The sequence below is a fragment of the Rhinolophus ferrumequinum genome, chromosome 20 (assembly GCF_004115265.2).
Source record: "Rhinolophus ferrumequinum isolate MPI-CBG mRhiFer1 chromosome 20, mRhiFer1_v1.p, whole genome shotgun sequence".
Lineage (NCBI taxonomy): Eukaryota > Metazoa > Chordata > Mammalia > Chiroptera > Rhinolophidae > Rhinolophus > Rhinolophus ferrumequinum.
In genome coordinates this window covers 2,233,102-2,256,041 of record NC_046303.1, presented here as the reverse complement: position 1 = coordinate 2,256,041, position 22,940 = coordinate 2,233,102, and the positions used below count along the sequence as shown (strand labels likewise).

The 22,940-nt window shown below is 48.3% G+C and overlaps 1 protein-coding gene across 9 annotated transcripts in view; it reads right to left on the bottom strand.

Moving 5' to 3' along the window:
* The window catches only part of IKZF1 (IKAROS family zinc finger 1), an 89,422-nt gene extending 69,654 nt beyond the window's left edge, over positions 1-19,768 (bottom strand). The window contains exons 1-2 of one of the 9 annotated variants that reach the window (XM_033088155.1): positions 19,628-19,768; positions 4,056-4,109 (exon numbers count right to left, since the gene is read on the bottom strand). In XM_033088155.1, the coding sequence (XP_032944046.1) occupies positions 4,056-4,095 (40 nt within the window). In that variant the 5' untranslated portion in view covers positions 4,096-4,109; positions 19,628-19,768. Of the gene's footprint in view, positions 1-4,055; positions 4,110-14,020; positions 14,188-17,985; positions 18,293-19,280; positions 19,558-19,627 lie in introns of those variants that run through there. The other 8 variants (XM_033088156.1, XM_033088151.1, XM_033088158.1 and 5 more) reach the window with 8 other exon arrangements.
* Between the last annotated feature and the right edge of the window lie 3,172 nt (positions 19,769-22,940).

Below are 22,940 nucleotides of genomic sequence, written 5' to 3'. Positions count from 1 at the left end.
ATGTTAATATGCTAATGAAGCTTAGGGGAACATTTTGGAGACTGTAACATACTATAGAAACATAAGGTAAGTGTAGCAGCAGGCATCTGTATTTCCCCTGAGGGCATGGGAATGACACACAGACACACAGAAGTGTAGGCAGCAAGAAACCAAGTATTTAAAGGAAATAATTTAGGAGGTACAATATAATTTCCCTTAGTTAGAAAAATGAAAGAAACTTGGTACCAATTTATATTTAATTAACCTACTGCCTGTGTTTCAAATAAAGCATTACCTGTGAGAAGTGTTTGGGGGCAAATTAGATGAGAAAATTGTATATTTTGCTTATCAGCAACAAGCAAAGAATTTCTCAAGTAGGCTATACTTCCCCCAACAAAGTTTTGTGATTTTTTGGTCTCCCAAATGCATGAGTTTTTATTACATAAAAGTACGCAGCTGAACATAATTCCTGGGTTAAATAAACTTCCAACTCTATGGAAGACTGGAGAAGTTGGTGCTCCAGCAGCTGAACTGGGCTTATCCCCGACGCACGTCTGGTTCCCTATGGAGGGGCTTCTGGTCACTTACTGAAATGCTGGGACTCTCAGCTCCCTGCCAATCGAAGGTGGTGCGCGTATGTTTACCACTGGGTATGTGCAAAGGTGAAATGAGAACCACGTACCAGATGTACTCAGTGCATCTGATGTACTCATCGGTGTACGATGATGTACTCATCGGATTATTATTTCTATGGAAACTTCAGCAGATGAGCCAAATTTCCCTAAGCAGACTGCATGTGCCCACAGAGCCTGTTTCTTGTTTCCATGTCCCAGCAAACATCACAAATGCCATTAAGAAAACACCCGATCTAGCCCTGTGGTCGTAGGAGCCCAAGGGAGCTCAACCAACTAGCTCCAGTCCCTCATTTTGCAGATGACACTGCAGTATCCCAGGAGGCAAGGACCACTGTCTCAGGTCCCATCGCTGGGGCAGAGAAGGGCTGATACAGGTCTGTCCATGCTCCCATCCCTCACGCTCCCACAGGCTGACTCTTCCCTTAGACACCAAAACAAAAATGTCCATGAAACAGATTCTGGAAAGAGTGCTGAAGAAGAAAGAGAAAAAGAAAAGCAGCTTACCGAGAGCATGAATGAGGAGTGCCCCAAAGGAGGGACAGCTGGCTGTGGACGGACTCTCCCCAGGCCTATTCAACACCATTGTCCCCACATGGGTACAAGGCACTGCATGTTTACTGGGTGTCTGCTACGCACAAGACACTGTAAACCGGGCTCAGCCTACATTTAGGATAAACCCCAGGGAAGAAAGAGCAGGTGGTTTCAACAAGTCAGATATTAAGAATTTCTCTGTTTTTCAGCTGAGTAGTCTACATGTATCAGGTTGATCCCTATGTACTTGCTGGCATTGGAACATCTTTCTTTTTCTTTAACCTATGAAAATGGTAATTTCATAGGGTTCAACTTAGAAAAATCTATTTTTTTTCTTTCCTGTGGACAGAAGATAATATTGAATAATTTTATGGGATTCAGTAACGTATTCTTCAGATTTTGTATAAAGAACATCCACTTCTGTTTGGGTAAATGTACGTCCCTATTCCAAAGCTAACTGCTGCGTTCCTCCATTTTAGAAATGAAAAATTAAAAGTGAGGGGAGTGGGTTTCATTGGAGAAGCAGCAAGAATTAGAAAAGGCATCTTTTCTATGTCTAGTAAAAACAGCATGGCTCTCAATGCTCTCATCACCGCATAGAAAGCTCCAAGTTCAACCCAAAGGGACGGCGAGTGTTTTAGAAGAAGTATTTCCTTTGCTAGGTGTATACAATCTGAGTTTCACCAAAGCTTAAATCTTTTCAACCCACAGAGTCTCCTTTTGCAGGCAGTCTTGTGTCTTGAGGCGCCCACCCCCCGAGACCAGCCAGTCAACATTCAGGACAAATGGAGTGGTTAGCATAACATTCAGGGAAGGAAAACTATGAGAGGAAAATGAGGCTTTTGCCATTTTTGTTACCGTGATAAGAGATGAGCGCACTGACGGCTGTTCCTCACATAAGACATTACAGAGAGGCCCCCCAGGCTGGCCTCAGCCTGGACTTTGGGACCTGAGTGCAGACTCCACCGACCACAGGCGCTGTCCCCTCTTCACATGCGTCATCATGCATGATGCCCCTTAGAGGCCACCCCGGGGAAAGAACGCGAAGAGCAGAAGCAGTGGAAGGGTCTTCGTGTGCCTTTGGGATTTTCAGCATCGTGTTTTTTGACGTTTTAATCCCCTCCAGCCGCAGTGCCATCCTGAAGGAGGGGCCCCCTTCCCTTTGGACTTCCTCTCCCAGCAGTTACCAGACCCCAGCCAGGCTACATGGCAGGCTTCAAGGAGCCAAAGCTTTCTGTGTTCATTTACAGTTTTGTTGTGCTGGTATTTCTGTTTAAGAAAGCAAGTATGTGCTGAAGGGAAATAAATTCAAATCATGCTGAAAGGTAGAAGGTGAAAAAGCAGTTTCCCGCCTCTGCCTCCACAACCCACCCCTTCCTTCTGTCACCAGTCTTCCAAGAGGAAGTACGGATTTAATAACTACTCTCCAGAATTTTCCCAAGTCTATATGCAGCCATGTAGAAAGCGTGTGTGTGTGTGTTTCCGTGATTTGTTTTCACTGCAGATCGCAAACTGGTTCACGTCTGCACATGCCTCGGCCATCCTTCCACACTAGTATGCTCAAGTCACCCTCACTGTCGAGAGCTTCAGGAACAATGTGCGGGGACGGACCGCCGTCTCCAAACGTCCGTCAGATGCTGCACTGACGTCTGTTTAAACACTGTGCAGATGTGAGGGTGTATCTCTCGCTAACTCCTTCAATTCACTCTAGTTTACAGAGATGAGGCCACACTGGCCGACCAGTTTTCACTTCCACCAGCTGTACATCAAGCGCCTGAATGCCACAGTTGAAAAGCTAGCCCTCGGTTCTTTACAGCCTGGAGAGTTCAACTCCAAACTTTCTAAGTGACGGGGTAGCTGGCACAGAGGCGGAGGAAATGCCTGCGGTGTGCAGGAAATCCATCTCCAGTCGGGCGGTCGTGGGCGTCCTCTCCTGCACCTCAGAGCAGCCACCAAGAAGGGCAGCTGTCACCTTGGTCCTGGTCACCGTCGTGAGGATGGCTTAGCCCGAGAGGTAGAATTCAAGAACAACTTGGAAACCAGTGCTTGCAGGTCGGCCAAGCCCAGAGGACAAGGATGGGCCATTCTCCCACGGAGGCCAACCTGGGGTTGACCATGAGCCTGTGAGGCTATAAAATAGGAGACACTGAACACCCTGGAGGCTGCATCTGCTGCTGTGCCCTCCAGGTACAGGGCAGACAGAGGTGGGCTTCCTGGCCTGTGAACAAGGGAGCTGAGCAGACTGCACTGGACTGGCTGGTGGTCCATCCTCCCCAGTGTCACCCAATGGGACGTTCTGGGATCCACCCTCACGCCTACTCTCCCTACTTATTGCTCCACTTCCTGGGTCTCCTACGATGAAATGAGCTACGTCCAATATGGCTTGAAATAAACATATAGTGAAGGGGACCAATGTTTTCACGTTTAACAGATATTCTGAACTGTGCCCACAAAACTACATTTTCCAAGCTACTTTCTCCTTCTCTGCCTCCTTCTTTTTCTTTTTCTTTTCTTCTTTTTTTCTTCCTTCCTTCCTTCCTTTCTTCCTTCCTTCCTTCCTCTCTCTGTCTCTCTCTCTCCCCCGCCCCGCCCACCCCCTCTCTCTTCTCCCTTTTAAACACCATCACTGGCATGTGTTTGGGGTCTAGAGAAGATCAATCAGTCACCTCACCTGCCAAGAGCACTACCTATATTGAGTCCTTTCCAAGTTGCTCTCAGATTTGACAGTAAACCTAATTTGAACATGGAGATTTTCTGTTCAGGTTCTCCAACCGGAATCCCTTCTAAGAGTTGACATGAAGCAGCGACCCAGATTCGGCCTTGGTCTTTCCTTTGCACTACAAGCCCTCCCCCTCCCCCAGACACCACCGTGGCGTCTGAGGCCCGTGCTGCATCTCACAAGGATCTCACCTGAAACTTGGGACATGTCTTGACCCTCATCAGCGTCCATTGTCCTCAGGTTATCTGAGAAAGAGAGGAAGGGACTTTAGTTTAAAGCAAGGTACTAATAAGATACGAGAGAGCGTGCGCGCGATAAAGAAGCCTTGTGCGTTTAACAACAAGGTTATCTACCGAGAAGAATATGTTTGCCTCCTCACATACTTGCTGGAGTATCAGAATGGCACAGACCTTGATGCTTTAAAAAACAGCATTACAAAGATTTATAAAAATATCATTACCAGCACAGGAGGACCAAATTTGTTATTTATTGTTAATTTCCTACTGCATAATAACCCAAAATGCAAACTGACTGCAACAAAATTAAGCAGAAAATTAAATGGCCCTGGGTCATTGTAGGCATAGAATTCATTCTCTTGGCTGATCCATAGTTATGTTCTTTCTAATTTACTGAGCATGCATCGATGAGCCTTGAGTCAGCTTGGTGACATACGTACAATCAGCAATCAAAACACGAAGCAATTTGCTGAAGAATGTCTCATTTACCCAGGCAGGCTGCATATCTGAGCAGCCCGCGCACGCCTTCCATCAATAATGAATACACCTCCAGCCCGGCAGCGGGGCCACGCGGACACGGCCGCTTTGTCCCGCTCTTTCAGGACCCTTGCCTCAGACCTCGCCCTGCTCTTACACAGGGAGAAGTGAAGCCAGGACACAGCACGAAGACGCCGGGACAGGGCCCGGACCTTCCTGTTTTGCTGACAGATGGCTGCCTCCTCGGCTGGTTTAAAGAGGAAACCAAGCGGGAAGAGCTGCCCTTTGGTGGCAGTCTCACAGGCTGCACTGCCAGCCGCCACCGACACCAGGGAGAGGTCGGCATCTCTGGGGCAGGAGGAAAGGGGGCACTGCGTTTGGCACCTGGGGTCCTGGCCTGCACCTGGGATGTCTCAGGTGTCCCTGGTAGGTGACAGCTGACAGTGACCTCAACAATTCTGCTCATGTATGCTCTGTTGGACCACCTTCAGAAGAGACGCCTTCCTAACCAGCAAACTGGGCCTGCTGGTTGAATATAAATCGGGTCCCTTTTTTTCTGGGGAGGGGGACACCTCTGTGCTTTGGTTCAGAAGTGTGGATCTGAGCTGTGCAGCCTGTTTTCAGCAGAGACCTGGCTACAGCTGGAGGGTTCAGGGGACCCACCCTCTCCAACCAGGCTGACAACTGTGCAGGTACAGGCTGTATGTACTATGGATAGCACATCTGGAAGACATATTTCCGTTTCAGTCATATCAGGACTAGTTATGAAGAAGACATGAATGACAGTTACCTTTTCTGGGTGGGGAGGGGTTTTCACCTATTTCTGAAAGCCACTGAATGAGTGTGAGTTGTGACATGAGTTTCCAAGACTGTGGATGAGGGACGCAGCTGGTGAGCACAGAAGGGAAAAGGCTCCATGGCCCACCAGTGCTTCAGCCCTGGGCCCGAGGGCCACCAGCAGCCACAGCCAGACAACCCAGCCCCCGGAGCAAACGGGGCCGGTGCCTGGCCTCACAGGGCACCGCGTGTCCACAATCTCACATGTGTTTACCATAAAAACGGCGAAATCTGTGATTCTTCCCAAACTATCCAACCAATTATAAACAAGACAGACTCAAATGAGAAAAACCTTTGTAATTATGGTGCAGAATTAACGTGAGATTCAGTTTTCTGAACACGAGGGTGGGATTTTATTGTGGCATGTCACAGAGTAGTTCTTAACCGTCCTTGTATTGACTGGAGAGACGAATGGCAAAACTAGTCTCGCGACGACAAATACTCCCCTAACACAGCATTTTTATAATGTTGACTTTGAACTATTTTGCTATGTAAGTGATGTTCTTTACCACCTCTTTTTTTATATAAAGGCAAGAAAATACCCATAATAGCCAGAACTTAGGACTACCAAATGTTTTTCCGTGTGTGTGTGTGTGTGTGTGTGCACAGAGCTTTTCAGAAAAAAATAGGATGCTAAACATCTCAAATACACTGCTGTGAAAGGTGTTTTCCATTTAACATTACAGGTGTCCTTTGGTTCTACAAACATGCCTCAGCATCTTTGTTGACCAGGCACTGCTCAGCTGCAGGAAGTTACTGAACCAGTGCCCTACTCACAAGGTATTTCCAGCTAAAAGAAACAAAATGTTTTCCAAAGCCCAGCTGATGGCCCCCGCAATTCAGTACTGGGGGAGCGCCCTGCCAGCCAGGGTGCCTTAAGGGGACCCTCCAGGTTTGCTGTCAGGGGCCGACCACGGGCCACCAAGGAGACACTGATTAACTTCAGTCCACCCAGGTGCGGGGCTGCGAGGACGTCACGAAGGAGAAAACATGCTCTGTGCCGTGGCTGATGCCCGATCAGGTCTGCTCAGTGGAAAGCCCTCACCCTGGGCAGTCTTCTTGCACTTGGGTCCCGTGTGTCCCCAGGGAGGATGGGTGAGGGCACCTTCCTGGAACAGCCCAGCCGCAGCAGCCGACCGCACACAGGGCAGTGGGTGTGTTACAGAGCCAACCACACTCAGCTAGGGGACTCTGGATTTGTGTCAACAGGCCTGTTTCCATTGTCACTAAATGTCTGAATCCAACCACCCCCCCGCCCCCAACACACACACACGCCCCACGTGGAACCCCGCCAGGTCGTCAGTCTCACTGCCATTCTCAAGCACACTGTCCCCAGCCTGCTGCAGGGGCCTGTGGCCTGCTAAGAGGCCCCTGCCTGGACGAATGTTTGCTTGTTCCTGTCACTCTGACATTCTGAATAACTGAGGAAGAGGACGTGCCTTTCCAGTCTGCACTGGGCCCCGTGAATCCCGTGGCCTGGTCCTCTGACATCACACAGTGGGTGACTCGACAAGCTCCCTCAAACTTCCCCAAACTCCAAATTTGCATCTCTTGGGATGAAAAAATAGTGACTTTTTTTTTTTTTTTTTTTTGGTTAAAGTGACTTTACTTTTAGGCAAAGGCCAAAAGACTAATCCAACAGTAGGAATCTGCTTGAGGGAGAGGAAATGGGCCGGTCCAAGGACAGGCTTACGGGGGCAGCCCTGAGGGTCTCAGGGGACAGTGAAGTACCATCCCACCCCGCTCACACCCGCACAACCAGCTCTGTGTTTATTTTTAGGCAGGGCTTGCTGGACCTTCTCCTCCCACTGGAAAGCAGCGTCCAGTGCCACGCAGAAGACAGAACCCAGCTCCACACCGTCTCAGCTGTAAAGGAATTCTGTCAGAAAGAGGAGCGATCACAAAAGTTCACTAACAACTTGTTTTTGCTAACCTTCACCTAAAGGAATCCCAAGACCAGCAGGGCTGTGAAGAGAGACACCGCAGAGAATAACTATTTCACAGCAGAAACACACTGTCATTTTCTACTCTGCAGGGAAAACCCAAACAATCTATGGATGGCAGAAAACCCAGCGACACCGCGATTGTCCCCTGTGCGGTTTGATCAACATGGATGCATTTATTGTTTCTTTGAGGCAATCTGTCCTGAATCCTGCACAAGGGGAAACAGATGCAGAGATAAGTGAAGGCCAGTGTGACAGAGCATGGATGGCTGTCCCTCTAGGAGAGTGCAGACTGTTGTCACTTCTAGCCCGGATGGGGCACTGATCTGCAGGTCTGTAGTCTCTCTCTGTCTTTGCCTGTCTCCCTCCCCCTCTCTGTCTCTCTCTGGTCTTTCTGATCAACAGGGTCCCACAGGACTTTCCTAGCTGCAGTTCAATGGAGTTGGCATATGGCTGACTTTAGAAAACAAGAATGTTAAAAATGAAGCAGGGGCAGAGCAGCCTCACTGCTGTCCTGTTCCCCAGGGGCCAGACCTGGGAACCCTGAACTGGCCTGCGTTGGACCCTGTAGAGGAGCTTCCCTTGGGCACAGTGGGACTTTGTGGAAAAACCCTCCCTGACCCTGCCTTTCTTTCCTCCTTCCACACCCTTGAGGGACTGGACCCTGGCTGTCTCCTGGGGAGAAGCAGCCAACAGCCCTGGGCAGTCGTGACTTCCGAGGGAGGAATCCGACAAGACTGCAGAAGAGGTGACCTTGCTCTCATTTCTGCCTGCAAGTGAGCAAGTGGCCCCAGACAGCGCCATGAGTCAAAGAGCCGCGAGGGCTACTGTCGGGGGGAGGGCCGGTGGGGTCCTAGGTGCCCCCTCGCCCCTTCATGTGCCATGTTCTTGAATCCACCACGAACACCTCGCTCCCCAGTAATTTGCTCAGAAATAGTGGGGAGCTCCCATAATTCTATAAAGGTGAGTCTGGATTAATGAAGTCAAAAGTGAAAGACACCTGTCAAAAACCACGACCTAATTCCTTTGCAAGCCCCACACATCCATGGCTATTAAAGAATCGAGGACACCGAGCCAGACAGGCTGTCATGAACTGCTGACAGTCACACCAGTCTGCCCCTTCCTGGAGCACACAGCACTGCGACAAGCGAGGAAAAACCTTCATTCTCTGAGGTTTAAACAACTACACTATGGGTTTTTTCCCCAAAAAAACAAATGCCATGTACAGCATGATGACAATAGTCAATAGTAACGAAGTGCATTATTGGAATGTTGCTACGAGAGTAAACCTTAAAAGTTTCATCACTAGAAAAAAAACGTTTGTGTAACCGTGTGTGGTGACGGATGTTAACTAGACCGATTGTGGTGATCATTTTGCAATACACATCAATATCGGATCGTTATGTTGTGCACCTGAAACTAACATAATGTCAACCATACCTCAATTAAAAAAAAAAAAAAAGGACAAAAAAATGACAGGAACTAGGAAACAAACAACTAAATAAATGCAAATGTGTTGCCCTCCCCAATACTGCACAGATAATTTTCTGCCCACTAATATTTCATAACATTTCTTGGGCACTTTATATATGCCGGAGAAACATGGTGAAGGAAGGGATACTGGTTTAGGCAGCTTTATTTGAACAACCTGCTGCTGTGTGCCTGGCCTGTCCTGCGAAGACACCCAGGACCATGAGCACCGCCCACTTTTGCCCCCGGTGTCCAGAGCAGATGTAGAATCCAATGCGCATTCGCAGTGTGTAGCCTGAATGCTCGCCATTACACCTATTATTATTATACTATGTAATCCATATTATTAGTTCCATTAACAGACCAAAAAACCGAGGCTAAGAAAGAGGAGCCTGCCCACGAGATTCGAACCCACGGCCTCTGGGTGGTGATGCCTTTTCACGTCTCCATTCCCGCCTGCCGGAACTTCTCCACCCCGGGCAGTGGTCCCTCATTTCCAATGTACCATGTTCCCTATATCTTAACAGAAAATAAGCATGTTCTTTGTAATATTCTACAGTTAAGGCAAACTTCACCCCCCAACTTCTACAATATAGTTAAACTCTGGTGATTTGGTCAAATGTATACTGTTGATTTTTTCCTCCCTGGCAAGTGAAGTTGCACTAGAGTTACATTTGGGGCGATTTCCTCATACTCTCAAAGACACTTGTTTGGAAAGGGGCGGGGATGCAGGGGAAGGAACACTGGCCAAGCCTATCATCTATTTTAAATGCCTGAGGTCATAGACCTTTTTCATAAAAGCCAGTATTCCTGCTAAGAGGAAGTCCTTTCATTTTCAGACGAGCAGATTTTATTTTTGCTAATCTATCATATCACTGTGAATTACACTGTATCTTAAAAAAAGAAATGTTCCAAGAGAAAGCTGAGGCAGTCTGTAAGGTCTTTGTGTCTAGATAAGGGGACCTTATGGGTTTTCCTAACAACCTGACAAAAACAGGTCAGGAGAACATCAAAACTTCTGGGCACTCTTATTTCGTTTCTGATTCTTTTCATTTTTCAAAAATTAGCTGCCAATCCACACATTTTCATGATTATTCCACGGAGTATTGCTGGCTCAAATAATGAAAAACAAGATTTAAACAGGCCACTAGGGAATCCAATTTGGTTTTCACTGCCACCACCCCCCGCCCTACCCCCCACCCCTCTAACTGAGCCACAGTAAATGCCTCCAGTGGTTTGTTCTACTGTGAACCTGCTTTCTGAGGACAAATGAGCTCAGATGTGCAATTCTGTCCTCACGTTTTTTCCTATGGGCAGGAACTGATATGCAAAAGAGGAAGGGGTTGGAGGGAACCAAGGAAACCTTTTCAGAGCACAGCTAAAAGCCACGCTGTTTGAAAACATTCTTAGCAAGAAGTATTTCACACAGAAGGAAAAGAACCATAAGAATATTTTAAAATGTAATGGAACCGCCTGTCTCAAAGTGAGGCAGAAAAAAAGATGTGAGATATGATATTATACATGGTTTTTAAAAAATAGAGAAAATGGAGTTGGAGACACAAATGCTGTCCCAACAGGTGCAGAGCTGGGTGTCCAGAGGCCGGGGACTGTCTGACCTTGCACACGTCCTGTGGCTGTCTGCTCCCCGTGTGTGTCTCTCCCGGGAGGGAGGGAGCCTTCCCTCTCCGACTATTCAGAGCAACTCCTCTTCACACAGCAACTGTACTCAAAACTCACATGTGCTATTATCGGAGTTTTCCTTATTCTGACCATCACCATGGGCCACTTCCTAAGTGGCTTCCTCAAATATAAATGGCTTTTTACACTTCATCACTTAAGTAAAAAAATCCCAGTTTAGAATCATTTTCTTCTACCCTCGTCTCTATTTTAGAAGACTTTCAATGTGCATGGTCAGTAACAGCAACAAAATCATAAGTGTAATAAAAATGAGACTTACATCTTAAAAAATACAAAAACTGCCCCAAATAAGGATTTACATAGATATGCCGAAAAGTTCTGCTATCTTGTTATTTATTACTATAAAGTGAAGAGATGGAGGAAGCCCAGCACCAATTTTGTGTTGTTATTCTTTTCTGTTTTTTTAATTTAAAAAATAGATAAATACAAAGTAACAATATCTAACTAAGATTTTTACTCAGGAAGCAATATGCTGTCACAAAGAATATAACGTCTCGTCTTGCTTTCTTAGCAGTGAAGTAGTAATCTTAACACACCAGGAGAGAATTTTGGGAGGACAGGTTAATTAAAACACCAACTTCAACCTGAACCTGGTAGAAAAATCTACTTGTATGCCAATCATGTTCCAAAAAATGCACCTGGAAGCCTGGGGTTTCTACGAGACTATTTCACTTCTATTTAAAGAAGTGTTTGCAGAAGTTTGTGTGGTGAAAGCTCTGTTTTATTCAAACCCAACGAAGTAAAATGATGCAAATCCTCCCAAGAATGTCCATTTGTTTACAAATCCATAGATATGTGTTGATCAATAACTGAAAAGTCATTATTGATTTGCCCACTGAAGACACTGTCTTAGGTGCTGTCAACTTTTCCGCATTTTATTTTGATAGGTCTCTACTAGCCAGCTGGTGGTGAGACAAGATTTACAAATCTAGATACAAACACAGAGAAAATGTGTTCTGGAGGAAATGAGTTCACTGTCACCCAGCTATCGATTTACCTCGTCCTCCTTGCACTATAAAAGGCTGTCGGGCCTCACCTCTAACATGGGCTATTTCATCCTCGCTCTGGAGGCAGGGGGTGAGGTTTCTGCTCTCTCTGTGTTAAGGCCGCCTGATTTTTGAGCTAACGGGAAATTCTCCCGAAAGGACTTGCATTCTGAGCTCAGTTCTTTTACAACACCCACAAAATCAACTATTATAGTCGATTAAAATGAGGTAACTGTTTATACAAATTGTCTTAAAAATAACCCTATGTCCACAATCTAAACTATATGTTCACGGTATGCAGAATGCAGATTCAAAAATTAGATTCCTTAAATCTAGTTCAATCTTTTAATAAGTACCGTGTTTCCCCGAAAATAAGACCTAGCCGGACAATCAGCTCTAATGTCTTTTGGAGCAAAAATTAATATAAGACCTGGTCTTATATTATATAAGACCCAGTATTACATTATATTATACTACATTACATTACATTATATTATACTATACTATATTATATTAAAGACCCGGTCTTATATTATAGTAAAATAAGACCGGGTCTTACATTACTTTTTGCTCCAAAAGATGCACTGGAGCTGATGGTCCGGTTGGGGGAAGCACAGTAGGGTTGGTCCTCTGGCAGTCTGCCTCGTTCCCCCCAACTTCTCGCTCAGTCGAAGTCAAATGACTCCCTGTGTGAGAATCCAGGGCAGGTTCAATGTATCAATTATTTGGCAACAATGATTGCTACAACCGCGTGATGTTCTGATTGGCTCTTTAGCTGGATCAAATCAGCAGGAAAAGGTGTAGAATTCGTTTTATTCTGTGACAGACACAGAGCACAGCATTACCCAAACCTCAGCGGTTTGGGATGGAGGTCCGCGCCAACACGCTACGCGTGGACAGCAGGCCTAAGCAGGATTGCTTGGAGGCCATTCCATAACCCACAACCTTTAGCCTACAGTGTCCCCTGTAAACGCCGGGTGGGGGTGGCATCAGCACAACCTCACAGAAGCTTACAACTTCCTCATTTGTAGGCTACAAATACCGGCATGTCTTTATTTATAATCTGGCAGAAAATGCTCACGTCTAGCAGGAAAACTCATTTTAAACACTATAGTCAGATTTTTCCACAGCCCTTAAATACATTTAAATTACTTATTGTCAGTTTTAAGTGGTTTTTGTTTTTGTTTTTTGTTTTTTTACAAATAATATTCCTTTTACAAAAGCCTTGTCTGCTCTAAATTAAACTGAAAATTCTTTCAATTCAGGGAAACATATACAACCCCCAAGAGAAGCGGGTAAAACACGTAGAAGAAGAGCACCAGAAATGTCCAAATCATTTTTAAACGGTAATTAATTGCCTTATCTCTAACAACCTGAGATAATTAGCAGTGTGATTTTAATTTAACGAGTGGGATGCCCGATTTATTAACATGTTTTTACTGCGAATCTCTGAATACCACTTTCATTTGCTGCCCCCCACACTCAGCTTAAAGGAGCAGGAAAGGGTTGCTATTTCATGCTAACAGTGGGGCTTGAGCCAGGGGGTCCCCCACTGGTTGTCTCTTGCTTCCATTAAAAGCACTGGAGGACATTTCAGAGTGCCTCCAAGGAAGCTCACGAAAGATCAATTCCTCATTTTCATTTCTCCTAAAGATTCTAAATTACACCCTTTCCCGTTGGTTCTAGGTAGGGATCTTATGTGCTGTTTTATTTGCTCCAAGTTTGCCAGTAAACATCTGATTTAACTACAAAAATTCCCCCCAGACTGATGCATCAGTATTTACCGTGGAGCTCCTGGCTTTAAACAAGAACTCTAACCCACTCCATACCGTTCATTCTTAAGCAGTTTCAAACTAACAGAAAATGCTTTAGAGTGTCAAGTTCAGGATGTCATCTCAGAAATGAAGCGTAAATATCTATTTCAATATGTATAAGGCCATTTAAAAATACTTTATGCCGTTCTCAGTTGTTTCAATCATCTCTGCAAAAACCCACACATGAAAGAAAGAAAAGAGGAAGAAAGGGAGGGGGGAGGGAAGAAAAGGAAAGGATGAAGGATCGATGCTGGGCCCCCTTTCACTGCCACCCTTTCATCACCCCCAAAACCTCTGTCCATTATAGTGAACTTTTGGCGCGAAAATGGCAGGAAGAGAGTCAGATTTCCTTTAGCAGTGAGCTGATTGCTGAACAAAATTGAATCATGGCACACTTGAATGAGAAAATACGAAGAGGTACATTTCCACTAATTAGGGCCCATTTTAAGCAATCTGTTAGACGGTAGCCCCTGCACCGTGAGCTACCGGAAGGTGGAACATAGGGCACCCCGAAAGCAGAGGGTGCACATGGATCGTAGTGAGGCTCTCCATCATGGGACACTCCGGGCCAGGAGGGTGCCGGCAGGCCTGGGGCGCAAGCCACTTGCTGCTGGAACATTAACCTCCCCCCCAAGAGAGCACACCGTTCTCTACCCCCATCTTTGCAAGCCTGGCAAACAAACCCGGGCACTCACCAGTGAAGCCGTGCCTCCTGGGGGCCCACGGGAGCTGCCTTCCCCACACAGATCCCGACCTTGAGCACTGGGGGTCTTCGGACACTGGGCCACGTGGAGTCTCCTCAACTCGGCCACCTGGGAGGACCCCTGCTACCCTGGTGGTGGCCTTCTCCTGCACTGCCGCCTTCACACTCCACTGGGGCGGAGAGAAAGGTGGAACCACTTGCCAAATATGCAAAAAAGGAGGGAAGACAGTTTTCTCTCAGGAAAACAGGGGCAGGAAGGGAGCCTGCGCTTCCTGCCCTGACCAAAGCCGGTTCAGAGATGATTCGGGTGTCTAGGTTGACAGGCTTGTGGTGGGACAGGGAGCCCTTCCAGTCAACAGAAATCGCGAGGTCCCAAGGGCAGAAATGGCCATGGGAGAATGGAAGGAGGCTGGGCTGTAACGGGAAGACAAGTGGCCTCCACCCCCTGGACTCTGGGCTTTAGCCTTTTTCACAGTCTACCCCAGTGGGTCACTAAAGGTGCCGAGGGCATCCACCCACTTAGCACAGTGAAGTAGGAGATGGGAAAACAGGCCCTGGCCCCATTAGGCTGCTCTTCTGGTCCGGCCTCCGCTGCTTTTCCCTGAGGCCCCTCTCTGGAGGGACCTCCAGTGCCACAACCACGACAGGCGGGCCATGCCCACCTCTCCACTTAGAAACTGTCTGCAAAGCTTCTTTTGTTTGCTGTTTCACATTACCCTTAGTGTCTCATAATATCTTTAAAAATTTGTCAGAATATCATCCAACAGTTAAAAACTACATCAAACATAAGCTATTAAAGCAACGGCATGGAAAATTGAAGGGCATGAACGTATATTACAGAAAGATAACCTCAGGTGTAGAGTCATTTATCAAACTGCACAGAACAACAAAAACACCACAGGTCTACATGAAGAAATCCGTGTGAGTGGCTAGTCGACCCCAGAAAAGAAACAGTCTGGATTGAGCTGCCCAAAGCCCTGGTGAACCCCATTCCTAGCTCCTGCTCCTCAGAATTTTAAATGTGTGTGTAAGGCCAGTACTCTGAGACACAACCTTCCTAAACCTGGATCCCACAAGTTCATGCACCTGCTTAGAGTGAAACAGATACTTTGTCTCAAGGTGTCACCTGGATCAAAGGGTCTCATGTTGTGAGCCTCAAAGGAGGGGTCACTTGTCACTGTTACCTCCTGTGGTTTCTCCCGGGGAACAGAACGCCATTGAGAGCACCTCTGAGGGCTCTGCCACTATACACGCAGAGGCACAGACAAGGACATCCTTAACGGCCAGGGCAGGGGCCCCGCAGGCTCTGGCGAGAAGCAGGAGGCACGACGCCCCAAAGCCTGTCAGTCTCAGAAAGAGCAAGGCTCACAGAGGGTTTGCTCTCTGAGCTGAATCCACTGCCATGGCTCTCCCTTAGAATAAGGCAACAAAAGCCAACACTTACTTCGTAGTGAAATGACTTCAGTCACACAGACAAGAGGAGAAAAAAGGCAGAACACTACTAAACGGAGTTATCCTGGACACATTCTGGGTTAACTGCAGTCGACATGTACATCGTAGGCAGACACTGAAGGTACTTGTGGCATTTATGCCTAATGTCACCGTAATAGATCAGAAAATGCACCCTGTCTTAGTAAATTGCAACAACAAGCAAACAAACAGAAAAAAAAGGGGCTTTACTACTCAAGTCAGGTCTGTGAGATGTTACAACTCCTTCCACCCTGTCCCCATACCTCTCTCTCCCCGTGCTGTGTTTGCATGTGTGTGGCTGTACACACTCGTACGGTTTATTTCCTGTATCCATTAATACACACATAACCCTGAAGTACACACATAATACATGTACGTGGGCTGGGGTGTTCCATAGCATAGCATGTAGCAGACAGTACATGTGTAGATATATATAGATATCTGAACACACACATAATGTCTCTCAAATTTCAAAAGTCTGTCATTTATATTGACAATATGCTACTGCATGAACCAATTGTGAAATACTCAAATCCAAGTCAAGGGGGAAAAATCCCCAAATCAGAAAACCACCATCCTCAAACCCTAAATCTCTAGTCAAGTGAGGAAGATGCAGTGGCTACCAGAATGGCTGGGTCTCAGACCTCCTGGCCGGAAGTTCACTGTGATCTTAACTTTGCAACTGGGAAATGGCTGCAAGGCCAGCCACAGCTTACTTTCTCCTAGGAGACTGTGCACAAGCTTCTCAGGGGTGGAACATGACACACGCACACTTCTGTTTACGGACCTGGGGGTTCATCCTGTAAGACCGTGATGAGGGGCTAGAGTGCAACAATGCTCCTGAATTTGGGAGGATGTGTAGTTTTCCAGGAGGTGGCACTTAAAACACCGGCGAATACACAAGCGAGCATGGTGGAGTTTCTAAAACTCCTGCCTCCACTATCTCCGTGAAACAAAAGTGGAAGAAAACATGACCCTTTAACTCAGGAAAATGTTTTAGGCATCAGGTCTGTCGGGTGGACTTCCAGACCAGAAAGCTCATTCTCTTTTATGGGAAAAAAATAGGTAACCCTGTATGTTTGTGGGAAATTTTGAAATCAGATACATGCACATTATATCAAACCAGAATTGTATAGGACTTTATAAAATGTGACATCATTATTTCTATCTCTCTATACAAGTTATGTTTTAAAATGTCTGCATATTCTATGAGGTAAGCAGGTAATCTTCCTGCCGTGGATATTTGTCACTGTTTAAATTTTAAGCCACACACCAAACAATCTGATTTGTCACTGAAACAATTCTGACACATTTAATACAAATAATACTTAAATTGTTACATTCAAAATCCCATGTAAAAAGATGAGTCCAATTAACCTTATCAAACAAACATCTTGAAACAAAGAAATAAATCCAAGAGGCTGCAACCATTTCCTGCAGGGTTCTCTCTCTCCTCTCAACTTATAACCAAAGTGTACCAATCCTTAAAATCATTTAAATGTCCATCAGTGTTTAAATATTATGCATATTAAATATTTTCAATTTTCATATTTTTTTCTCTTTGAGCAGACATTGATTTGACCAGTAAGGAGATATTTCTTCAACACCAGTTTGTCTCTCCAAGTTTAAAACAAGGTACCTAAAAGCTGAAATACACCGCGGGAGCGGAGCACGGTGGGAAAACGAGTGTGCAGCCTGGCATGCACGCCGCCTTGCATTCAGTCTAGGCTGGCTGCAGCCCAAGAGAGCATGGGGCATGGGGACTGCACTGAAAGCTGTGCCTGCTCAGACCCTTGGGACCCTGACACCTCTCTCTCTCTCTCTCTCTGTCTCTCGGTGCCATACTCTGTGCCTCCAAATTAGAAAACAGAAACAAAATCAATCACACTTTCCGGAGAAATTCCTTAGGAAACACCAAGGATCCCTGAAGGGTTTCTAAAACATTTCAGATATAACCGCTAGTAACCTGATGCTTTATTGCTGAGGGGTTTCCAAGCGCAAATCGCAGTCAACACAAGTACTAGGACGAACTTTTCAAAGCAGGATTATTCTATTTTTGAAGAAAGCAAGTTCAGACTCGATCTAATTATTTTACAATATAAGCAAAAACTCTCACCTAAAATATAAGAAAAGAAAGCTCTTTATGGTTGACTGCATAACGGCTGACCTCCTGGTCTCACTGTTTAAGTATGTCAATTTAGACTTGACTGGAGCTAGAAAGTCCTCACGGTGACAGTGGGAGGACGGCTCAGAGGTGTCCCACTGCCAGCCTGGTCCTGCACCTGCGCTCACAGCACAAAGTGGCTGAGTCTGCCAAAAGCCAGGGCTCTCACTGTCCCCAGAAAGGAGAGGCAGACCTGACCGAAACCAGGGGTTAAGAATCTTACTGCCTTGTCTTTTCTTTCCTTCCTTGTTTCTTTTTCTTTTCTTTTTTAATCCTCCAGCTACCCCAAGTTTTCATTTTGAAATTCAATCGAAAACACTCACGTGGACTTGTGCGTCGCACTTTGGGGGCCAAGATTGATCGTCGGGCTGCAAGAGCAACCTGAGAGCTGGGGCTCCGTCTGCCCTGACGGGCTCGCCTGCTCCGCCGCCTCGTCGCGGCCAAGCGTCCAGCCGCCTTGGCTGCGCTCCGTGGGGACCCAGGGACTGTCGCCACTGTCACCGCCCGGCGCCGGCCGTGCAGGCACTTGTTAGAACGCCCGGCTAACGTGGCCGCCGCACTCTTCCCAGCTTTCTTTCACAATGACTTCCTGAAGTTGCTCACTTGCATTGTTCCCCATTTCTCCGCCGCACTCCCCCCTACTCCCCCCCGCCGGCCGCGATCCGGCTTTCGCGTTGCGGGCGCGCAGCTGTCCCGCGCGCACAGCGCCGCCCATGGGCCGTGCACCTGGGCCCCTCTGCGCCGCGCCCCACGCGCCCGCGCTCCGCAAACTTTGGGGCTGCCACGCTGCGGGGCCCGGCTCCATGTGCCCCGGGCCGCCCCGCCCCGCCCCGCGCGGACGCCGGCCCTTGCTGAGCTCGCTGCTCCGGGATACGGAGCGGGACACCGATGGGTGTGGAGAGGGCCATGGCGCGTGGCGCGTGGCGCGTGGCGCGGAGCGCAGCGCAGAGCCGGGCGCACCGCCCCCGCCCCGCCGCGGGGTCGTGAGCTCGCGTCGCAGGTCCCGACCGCAACTCCGGCGCCGCGCGCACAAACTTTGCTGCGGCGCGGGGCTGGCCCCAGCCCCAGGGCCCCCGGGCGGCGGCGGCGGCGGCCGTACCTGCTAGCGCCGCCGCCGGCTGCAGCCTCCTCGCCCGCGCCCGGCCCTCCCCTCGCCGCCGCGCTTCCTCGTTCCAGCGCCGCGTCGCCCCGCGGCTCTGCGCCGCAGGCGGTGGCCGGTGCTCAGCGCCCCGGACCCGGCGGCGGAATCGCCCGCCGCGCGGCGGGACCCGCGCTTAACCCTTGGGGGCCCGGCGCGGACGACGCGTGCGGGGCCGCGCGAGGAGGGGACGCACGCGGCTGGACCCCACCGCCCCGCGCCTGGGGCCGTGGTCCCGGGCCCCGCATGGCCGTCCCGCTGGGGGCGACTGTCGGCACTCGGGCACCCAGAAGCCCTTTCCCCGGTGGTGGGTGGCGTCCCTGCCCGCCCAGCCCACTGCCCTGGATCTGGGGCCACTTGGCTCCCAATTTCTGGCTGAGACCCTAAGTTATGAGTGCCCACCCGAGGGGGTGGGAAAAGTTGATCCTCCGCAAGTGACGGGAAGGTGCAATTCATTTTCCCAGACAACCAATGGAATACCTCTCGGCTCTCTTCCCTCCCACCTGCTCGCGGCAGAAGTTAGGATCGCGCCTTCCATCTTGGCCCCTGTGCACACGCAAGTGTGAAAGGGCGGTGGCGGAGGAGGTGACGGCGGAGGCGACCCTGCAGCCCCACCGCGCGGCTCCGTGCACCTCAGACGCCCCCTCCCTGAGCCCGGAGCGCGCGTGTGAGGCGCGGCGGACCCCTTCAGAGCAGGAATGCGGCTGACAGCGCACCTCTCCACACTCCGCAAGGAACCCAGCAGTGTGATCAGCCAGGCCCCGCCCGAGCGGGAGCCAGGCAAGTGTGTTCAACTTGAGCAGAAAAGGAAGAATTCGGAATTCAACCTGTGTATCCTGAGTCCCCTCAGCCCTGAGAGGGACGGAGATGACAGCCCTTCGGGACTGACAGGGGCGTCAGTAAGGCAGGGGACAAAGCCGGAGCAGCCCGAGCAGGAGACACCACAAGGCCCTCTGGGTAACTCAGGGAGGTGGACGACTTCTCTCTGGGAGAGTGAGGAGGAAGTGGGCTTCCGGGGACAGGATGCGCAGGCCTCCCAGGTGGTGAGAAGCGCCCGCATAGGTCCAGGCAGAAAGCCCCTTCAGGACAATGGAGGCCGCTGGTGGCAGGGCCCAGGCACCCCTCCGACTGGCTGTTCTTCCACCCTCCGTGACCCACCAACAGCATCTGGCCAGATGGTTCCTGGACCACCTGTCCCACACCTATTGCTCAACTGTCTATAAGGAAAGAAAATCCTCTGGGCAGAGGCGGAGCCAGTTAGCGCCCTGCTCAGGAGGCCAGGCTCGCAAGGGGTTCAGTGCTTCTGTCCTTCCCTTACCTGTATGACCTTGGCAAGTTCCTGAACCCCTCTGAGACTTAGCTTCCTGATCTGCAAAACGGTAATGCTACTTCATCTAAAGAGATCTTTTCAGGATGAGGTGTGGCAATAAGCATAAGGTGCAAGGCCCCGAGGGAGGCCAACGTGGGGTCGCAGAGGCCTGGTGGGACTCCTCTGGTTCCCAGTGCCCACAGCACCCGTAGCCCGGGAACCACATGTTTAGTGGTTCCCTTTAAACATGTGTGGTCCCCCGGAGTGGAAATGGAGGGCTCAGATGTGGTCGTCGGCCCAAGGCAAACCCTCCTGAGGCCGAAGAACATGAGAGGAGGAGCCCAGAGTCCAGCTGTGCGACCTTGAGCCTCAGTTCCCCCATCTATAAATCGGTGGTCGTCATATAAGCTACCTCGCAGGACTGTTTGGGGATTAAGTAGCCCACATACGGGAGCTCTGGCCATATCCTGGCAGAGACGAGGACTCTGTGTGCAGTGACCTTTTTTGGTCACTGACCCTGCTAACTCCCAGTGTCCTGTTGAGACAGGGAACAAGCTGAGAGGAATGAGGCTCCATGTCCCACTCTCTCCTGTCCCCAAACAAATGGAGCAGAAGGAACTCAGGCTGCAACTGTGGGTAGACACCCTGGGACCACACAGGACACTTAAATCAACAATAAAAGACGGCAGTAAAAGCACATTGGAGGGGGAAACATACCAGGGAAAATTGAAACATATGTGACACTTAAAAAAAAATAAGTCCAAAGTCATTTTGCTTCTTTAGGAGTGTGTGTGTGTGTGTGTGTGTGTGTGTGTGTGTGTGTGTGTTGCTGTTTCATAGTGCTAGAGAATTTAATAAGTATAGCTTAGTTTATTCACACAATAATTATTAAATACCGTTTTTTTCTTCTTTTGGGAGGATATAATCAGAAGAATAAGGTGCACATACAGAATTAATCAAAGGTTATTTATTGACAGCTTACTATAATCAGCAACTGGTGCTTTTGTCCTGACAGAGACTGGAAGGGGTTTTAAAGGAGACCAAGTTTTATAGAGTAAAAGAATGGTTGAGGTGATATGATACAATATGGTCAATACTGTTGTTTCTTACCAGCTGTGTGAGTTTTGGCAAGTTACTTAACCTCTCTGAGCTTCATTTTGTCATCTGCAGACCAAACCTATTTTACAATTGTGTTGATAGAATTAGGTGAAATTAAATGAGATGAAGTATGGTAAGTATTATTATAACTGTATTTTCTTCTGTTTAAAAAATCTGTTAAACAGCAACAAAATGAGCATCCTTCCCCCATACTAGTTAGGAAACAGCAAATATATTTTTAAATAACAGGAAATGTTTTTTGTAAAACAATTGTATTTCCACACTGTTATACTAATACAGAACTCAGGTAGTTTCACCTAAAGAGGGACATGACCCTGATGAGAAGGACCCAGGGCTTGGAGGAAGGTTTTCCAACAAGGACTCTACTTCTTTGGTTTCTTTTTCCCAATTTGCACCATCTCCAGCTTCTGCTGGTTTCGAAAACTGGCTATTGCCAGCCTGGGGCCAGGTGCTTCGCCCTTGTCTTGGTGCCCACGTCTTGGGTTTGGCTTTTTCAAAGCAGAAACACTGGCTCCCACCTACTCTGGAAGTAAAAGGACAGGACAGGGATAACCAGGAGCACACGTGGAGCCAGCACTGTCTGGCCTGTCGGGGAGAAGCCTGGGCGCCGAGGGGACCCCTCATCTCCTGTCTGGAGCCCAGGAGGCTCCTGGGTTTGAAACCCACAGAAATGAAGCAGTGCTGCTAGTCGCTCACATCTCTGCCTCTAGGCTTTGAATCAAGGATGTGCGACAGCTGACAACCAAATCCCTCCCACTTTGGGATTATTCTTTCACTTCGTTCCCTTTGGTGTTTGTAAGAGGAATATGCTTAGTTCTCAAAACAGCGACTTTTTATCAATATCGTTTGGTTAGAAGAGATTGAAAAACACACTGAGTCAGATACAGTGATTTGGAGAAAATAGATTGCTGATGAAAAGGTCTTGAAAATGTTTTGGGTGAGGAAAGGAACAGTAGATATTGACTTGACTTGAACAGACTGGAATCAAGAAAAGGGGGAACCAGCTGTCATCCCCTATCTGAGCCTGCCGTGTAGGACTGGGATTGGAACCCTCTTTCTGCAGGTTTAAAGGCTTCTGGTGGCACGTGCTCATTCGTTTATCCAATGAGCATGTATTCACTGAGAGGCCACCACGGCAGGTGGTACTGGAGACACAGGATGCCCCAAGAAAGCCGAAGATGGGGACTTATCCCTCAAGGGGCTTCCCATCCAGTAAAGCGAGATAATTGTGTTTCGATGAGAAATGTGCCATGGTAAATCCAGACACACAGCCTGTGGAACACAGGGGTGGTTGCCCGAGGTAGGGAAAGGCTCTGTGGACACGGGAGAGACGGGGGAGGGGAGAAGGACTCAGAGAGGGTGTAAGGAATAGCTTTTCCTCTCCACATGGGGCAGGGGGCTTAACAAGCTCTTTCTCAAAAGACAGAATTAACCAAACACTCATTGTAATATTCTGATGACCACCCTGATGAAGTCCCACCCTGTGAAGGCTATTTCCAGACATTATTTCCCGTCTAACCATGCAGCAAGGCCAGCATCAGGGGCCCAATATTATATAAAACACTAAGGCTCAGAGGGTGATTCACACAGGGGTGAAGGTGAAGTGACAGACGCTAGAGACAAACTCTGGGTTTGGTAGCTTGGCAAGTGACTAGGTTTCTCTGTGCCTCAGTTTGCTCTTCTGTAAAATGGGAATGATAGCATTAACAACA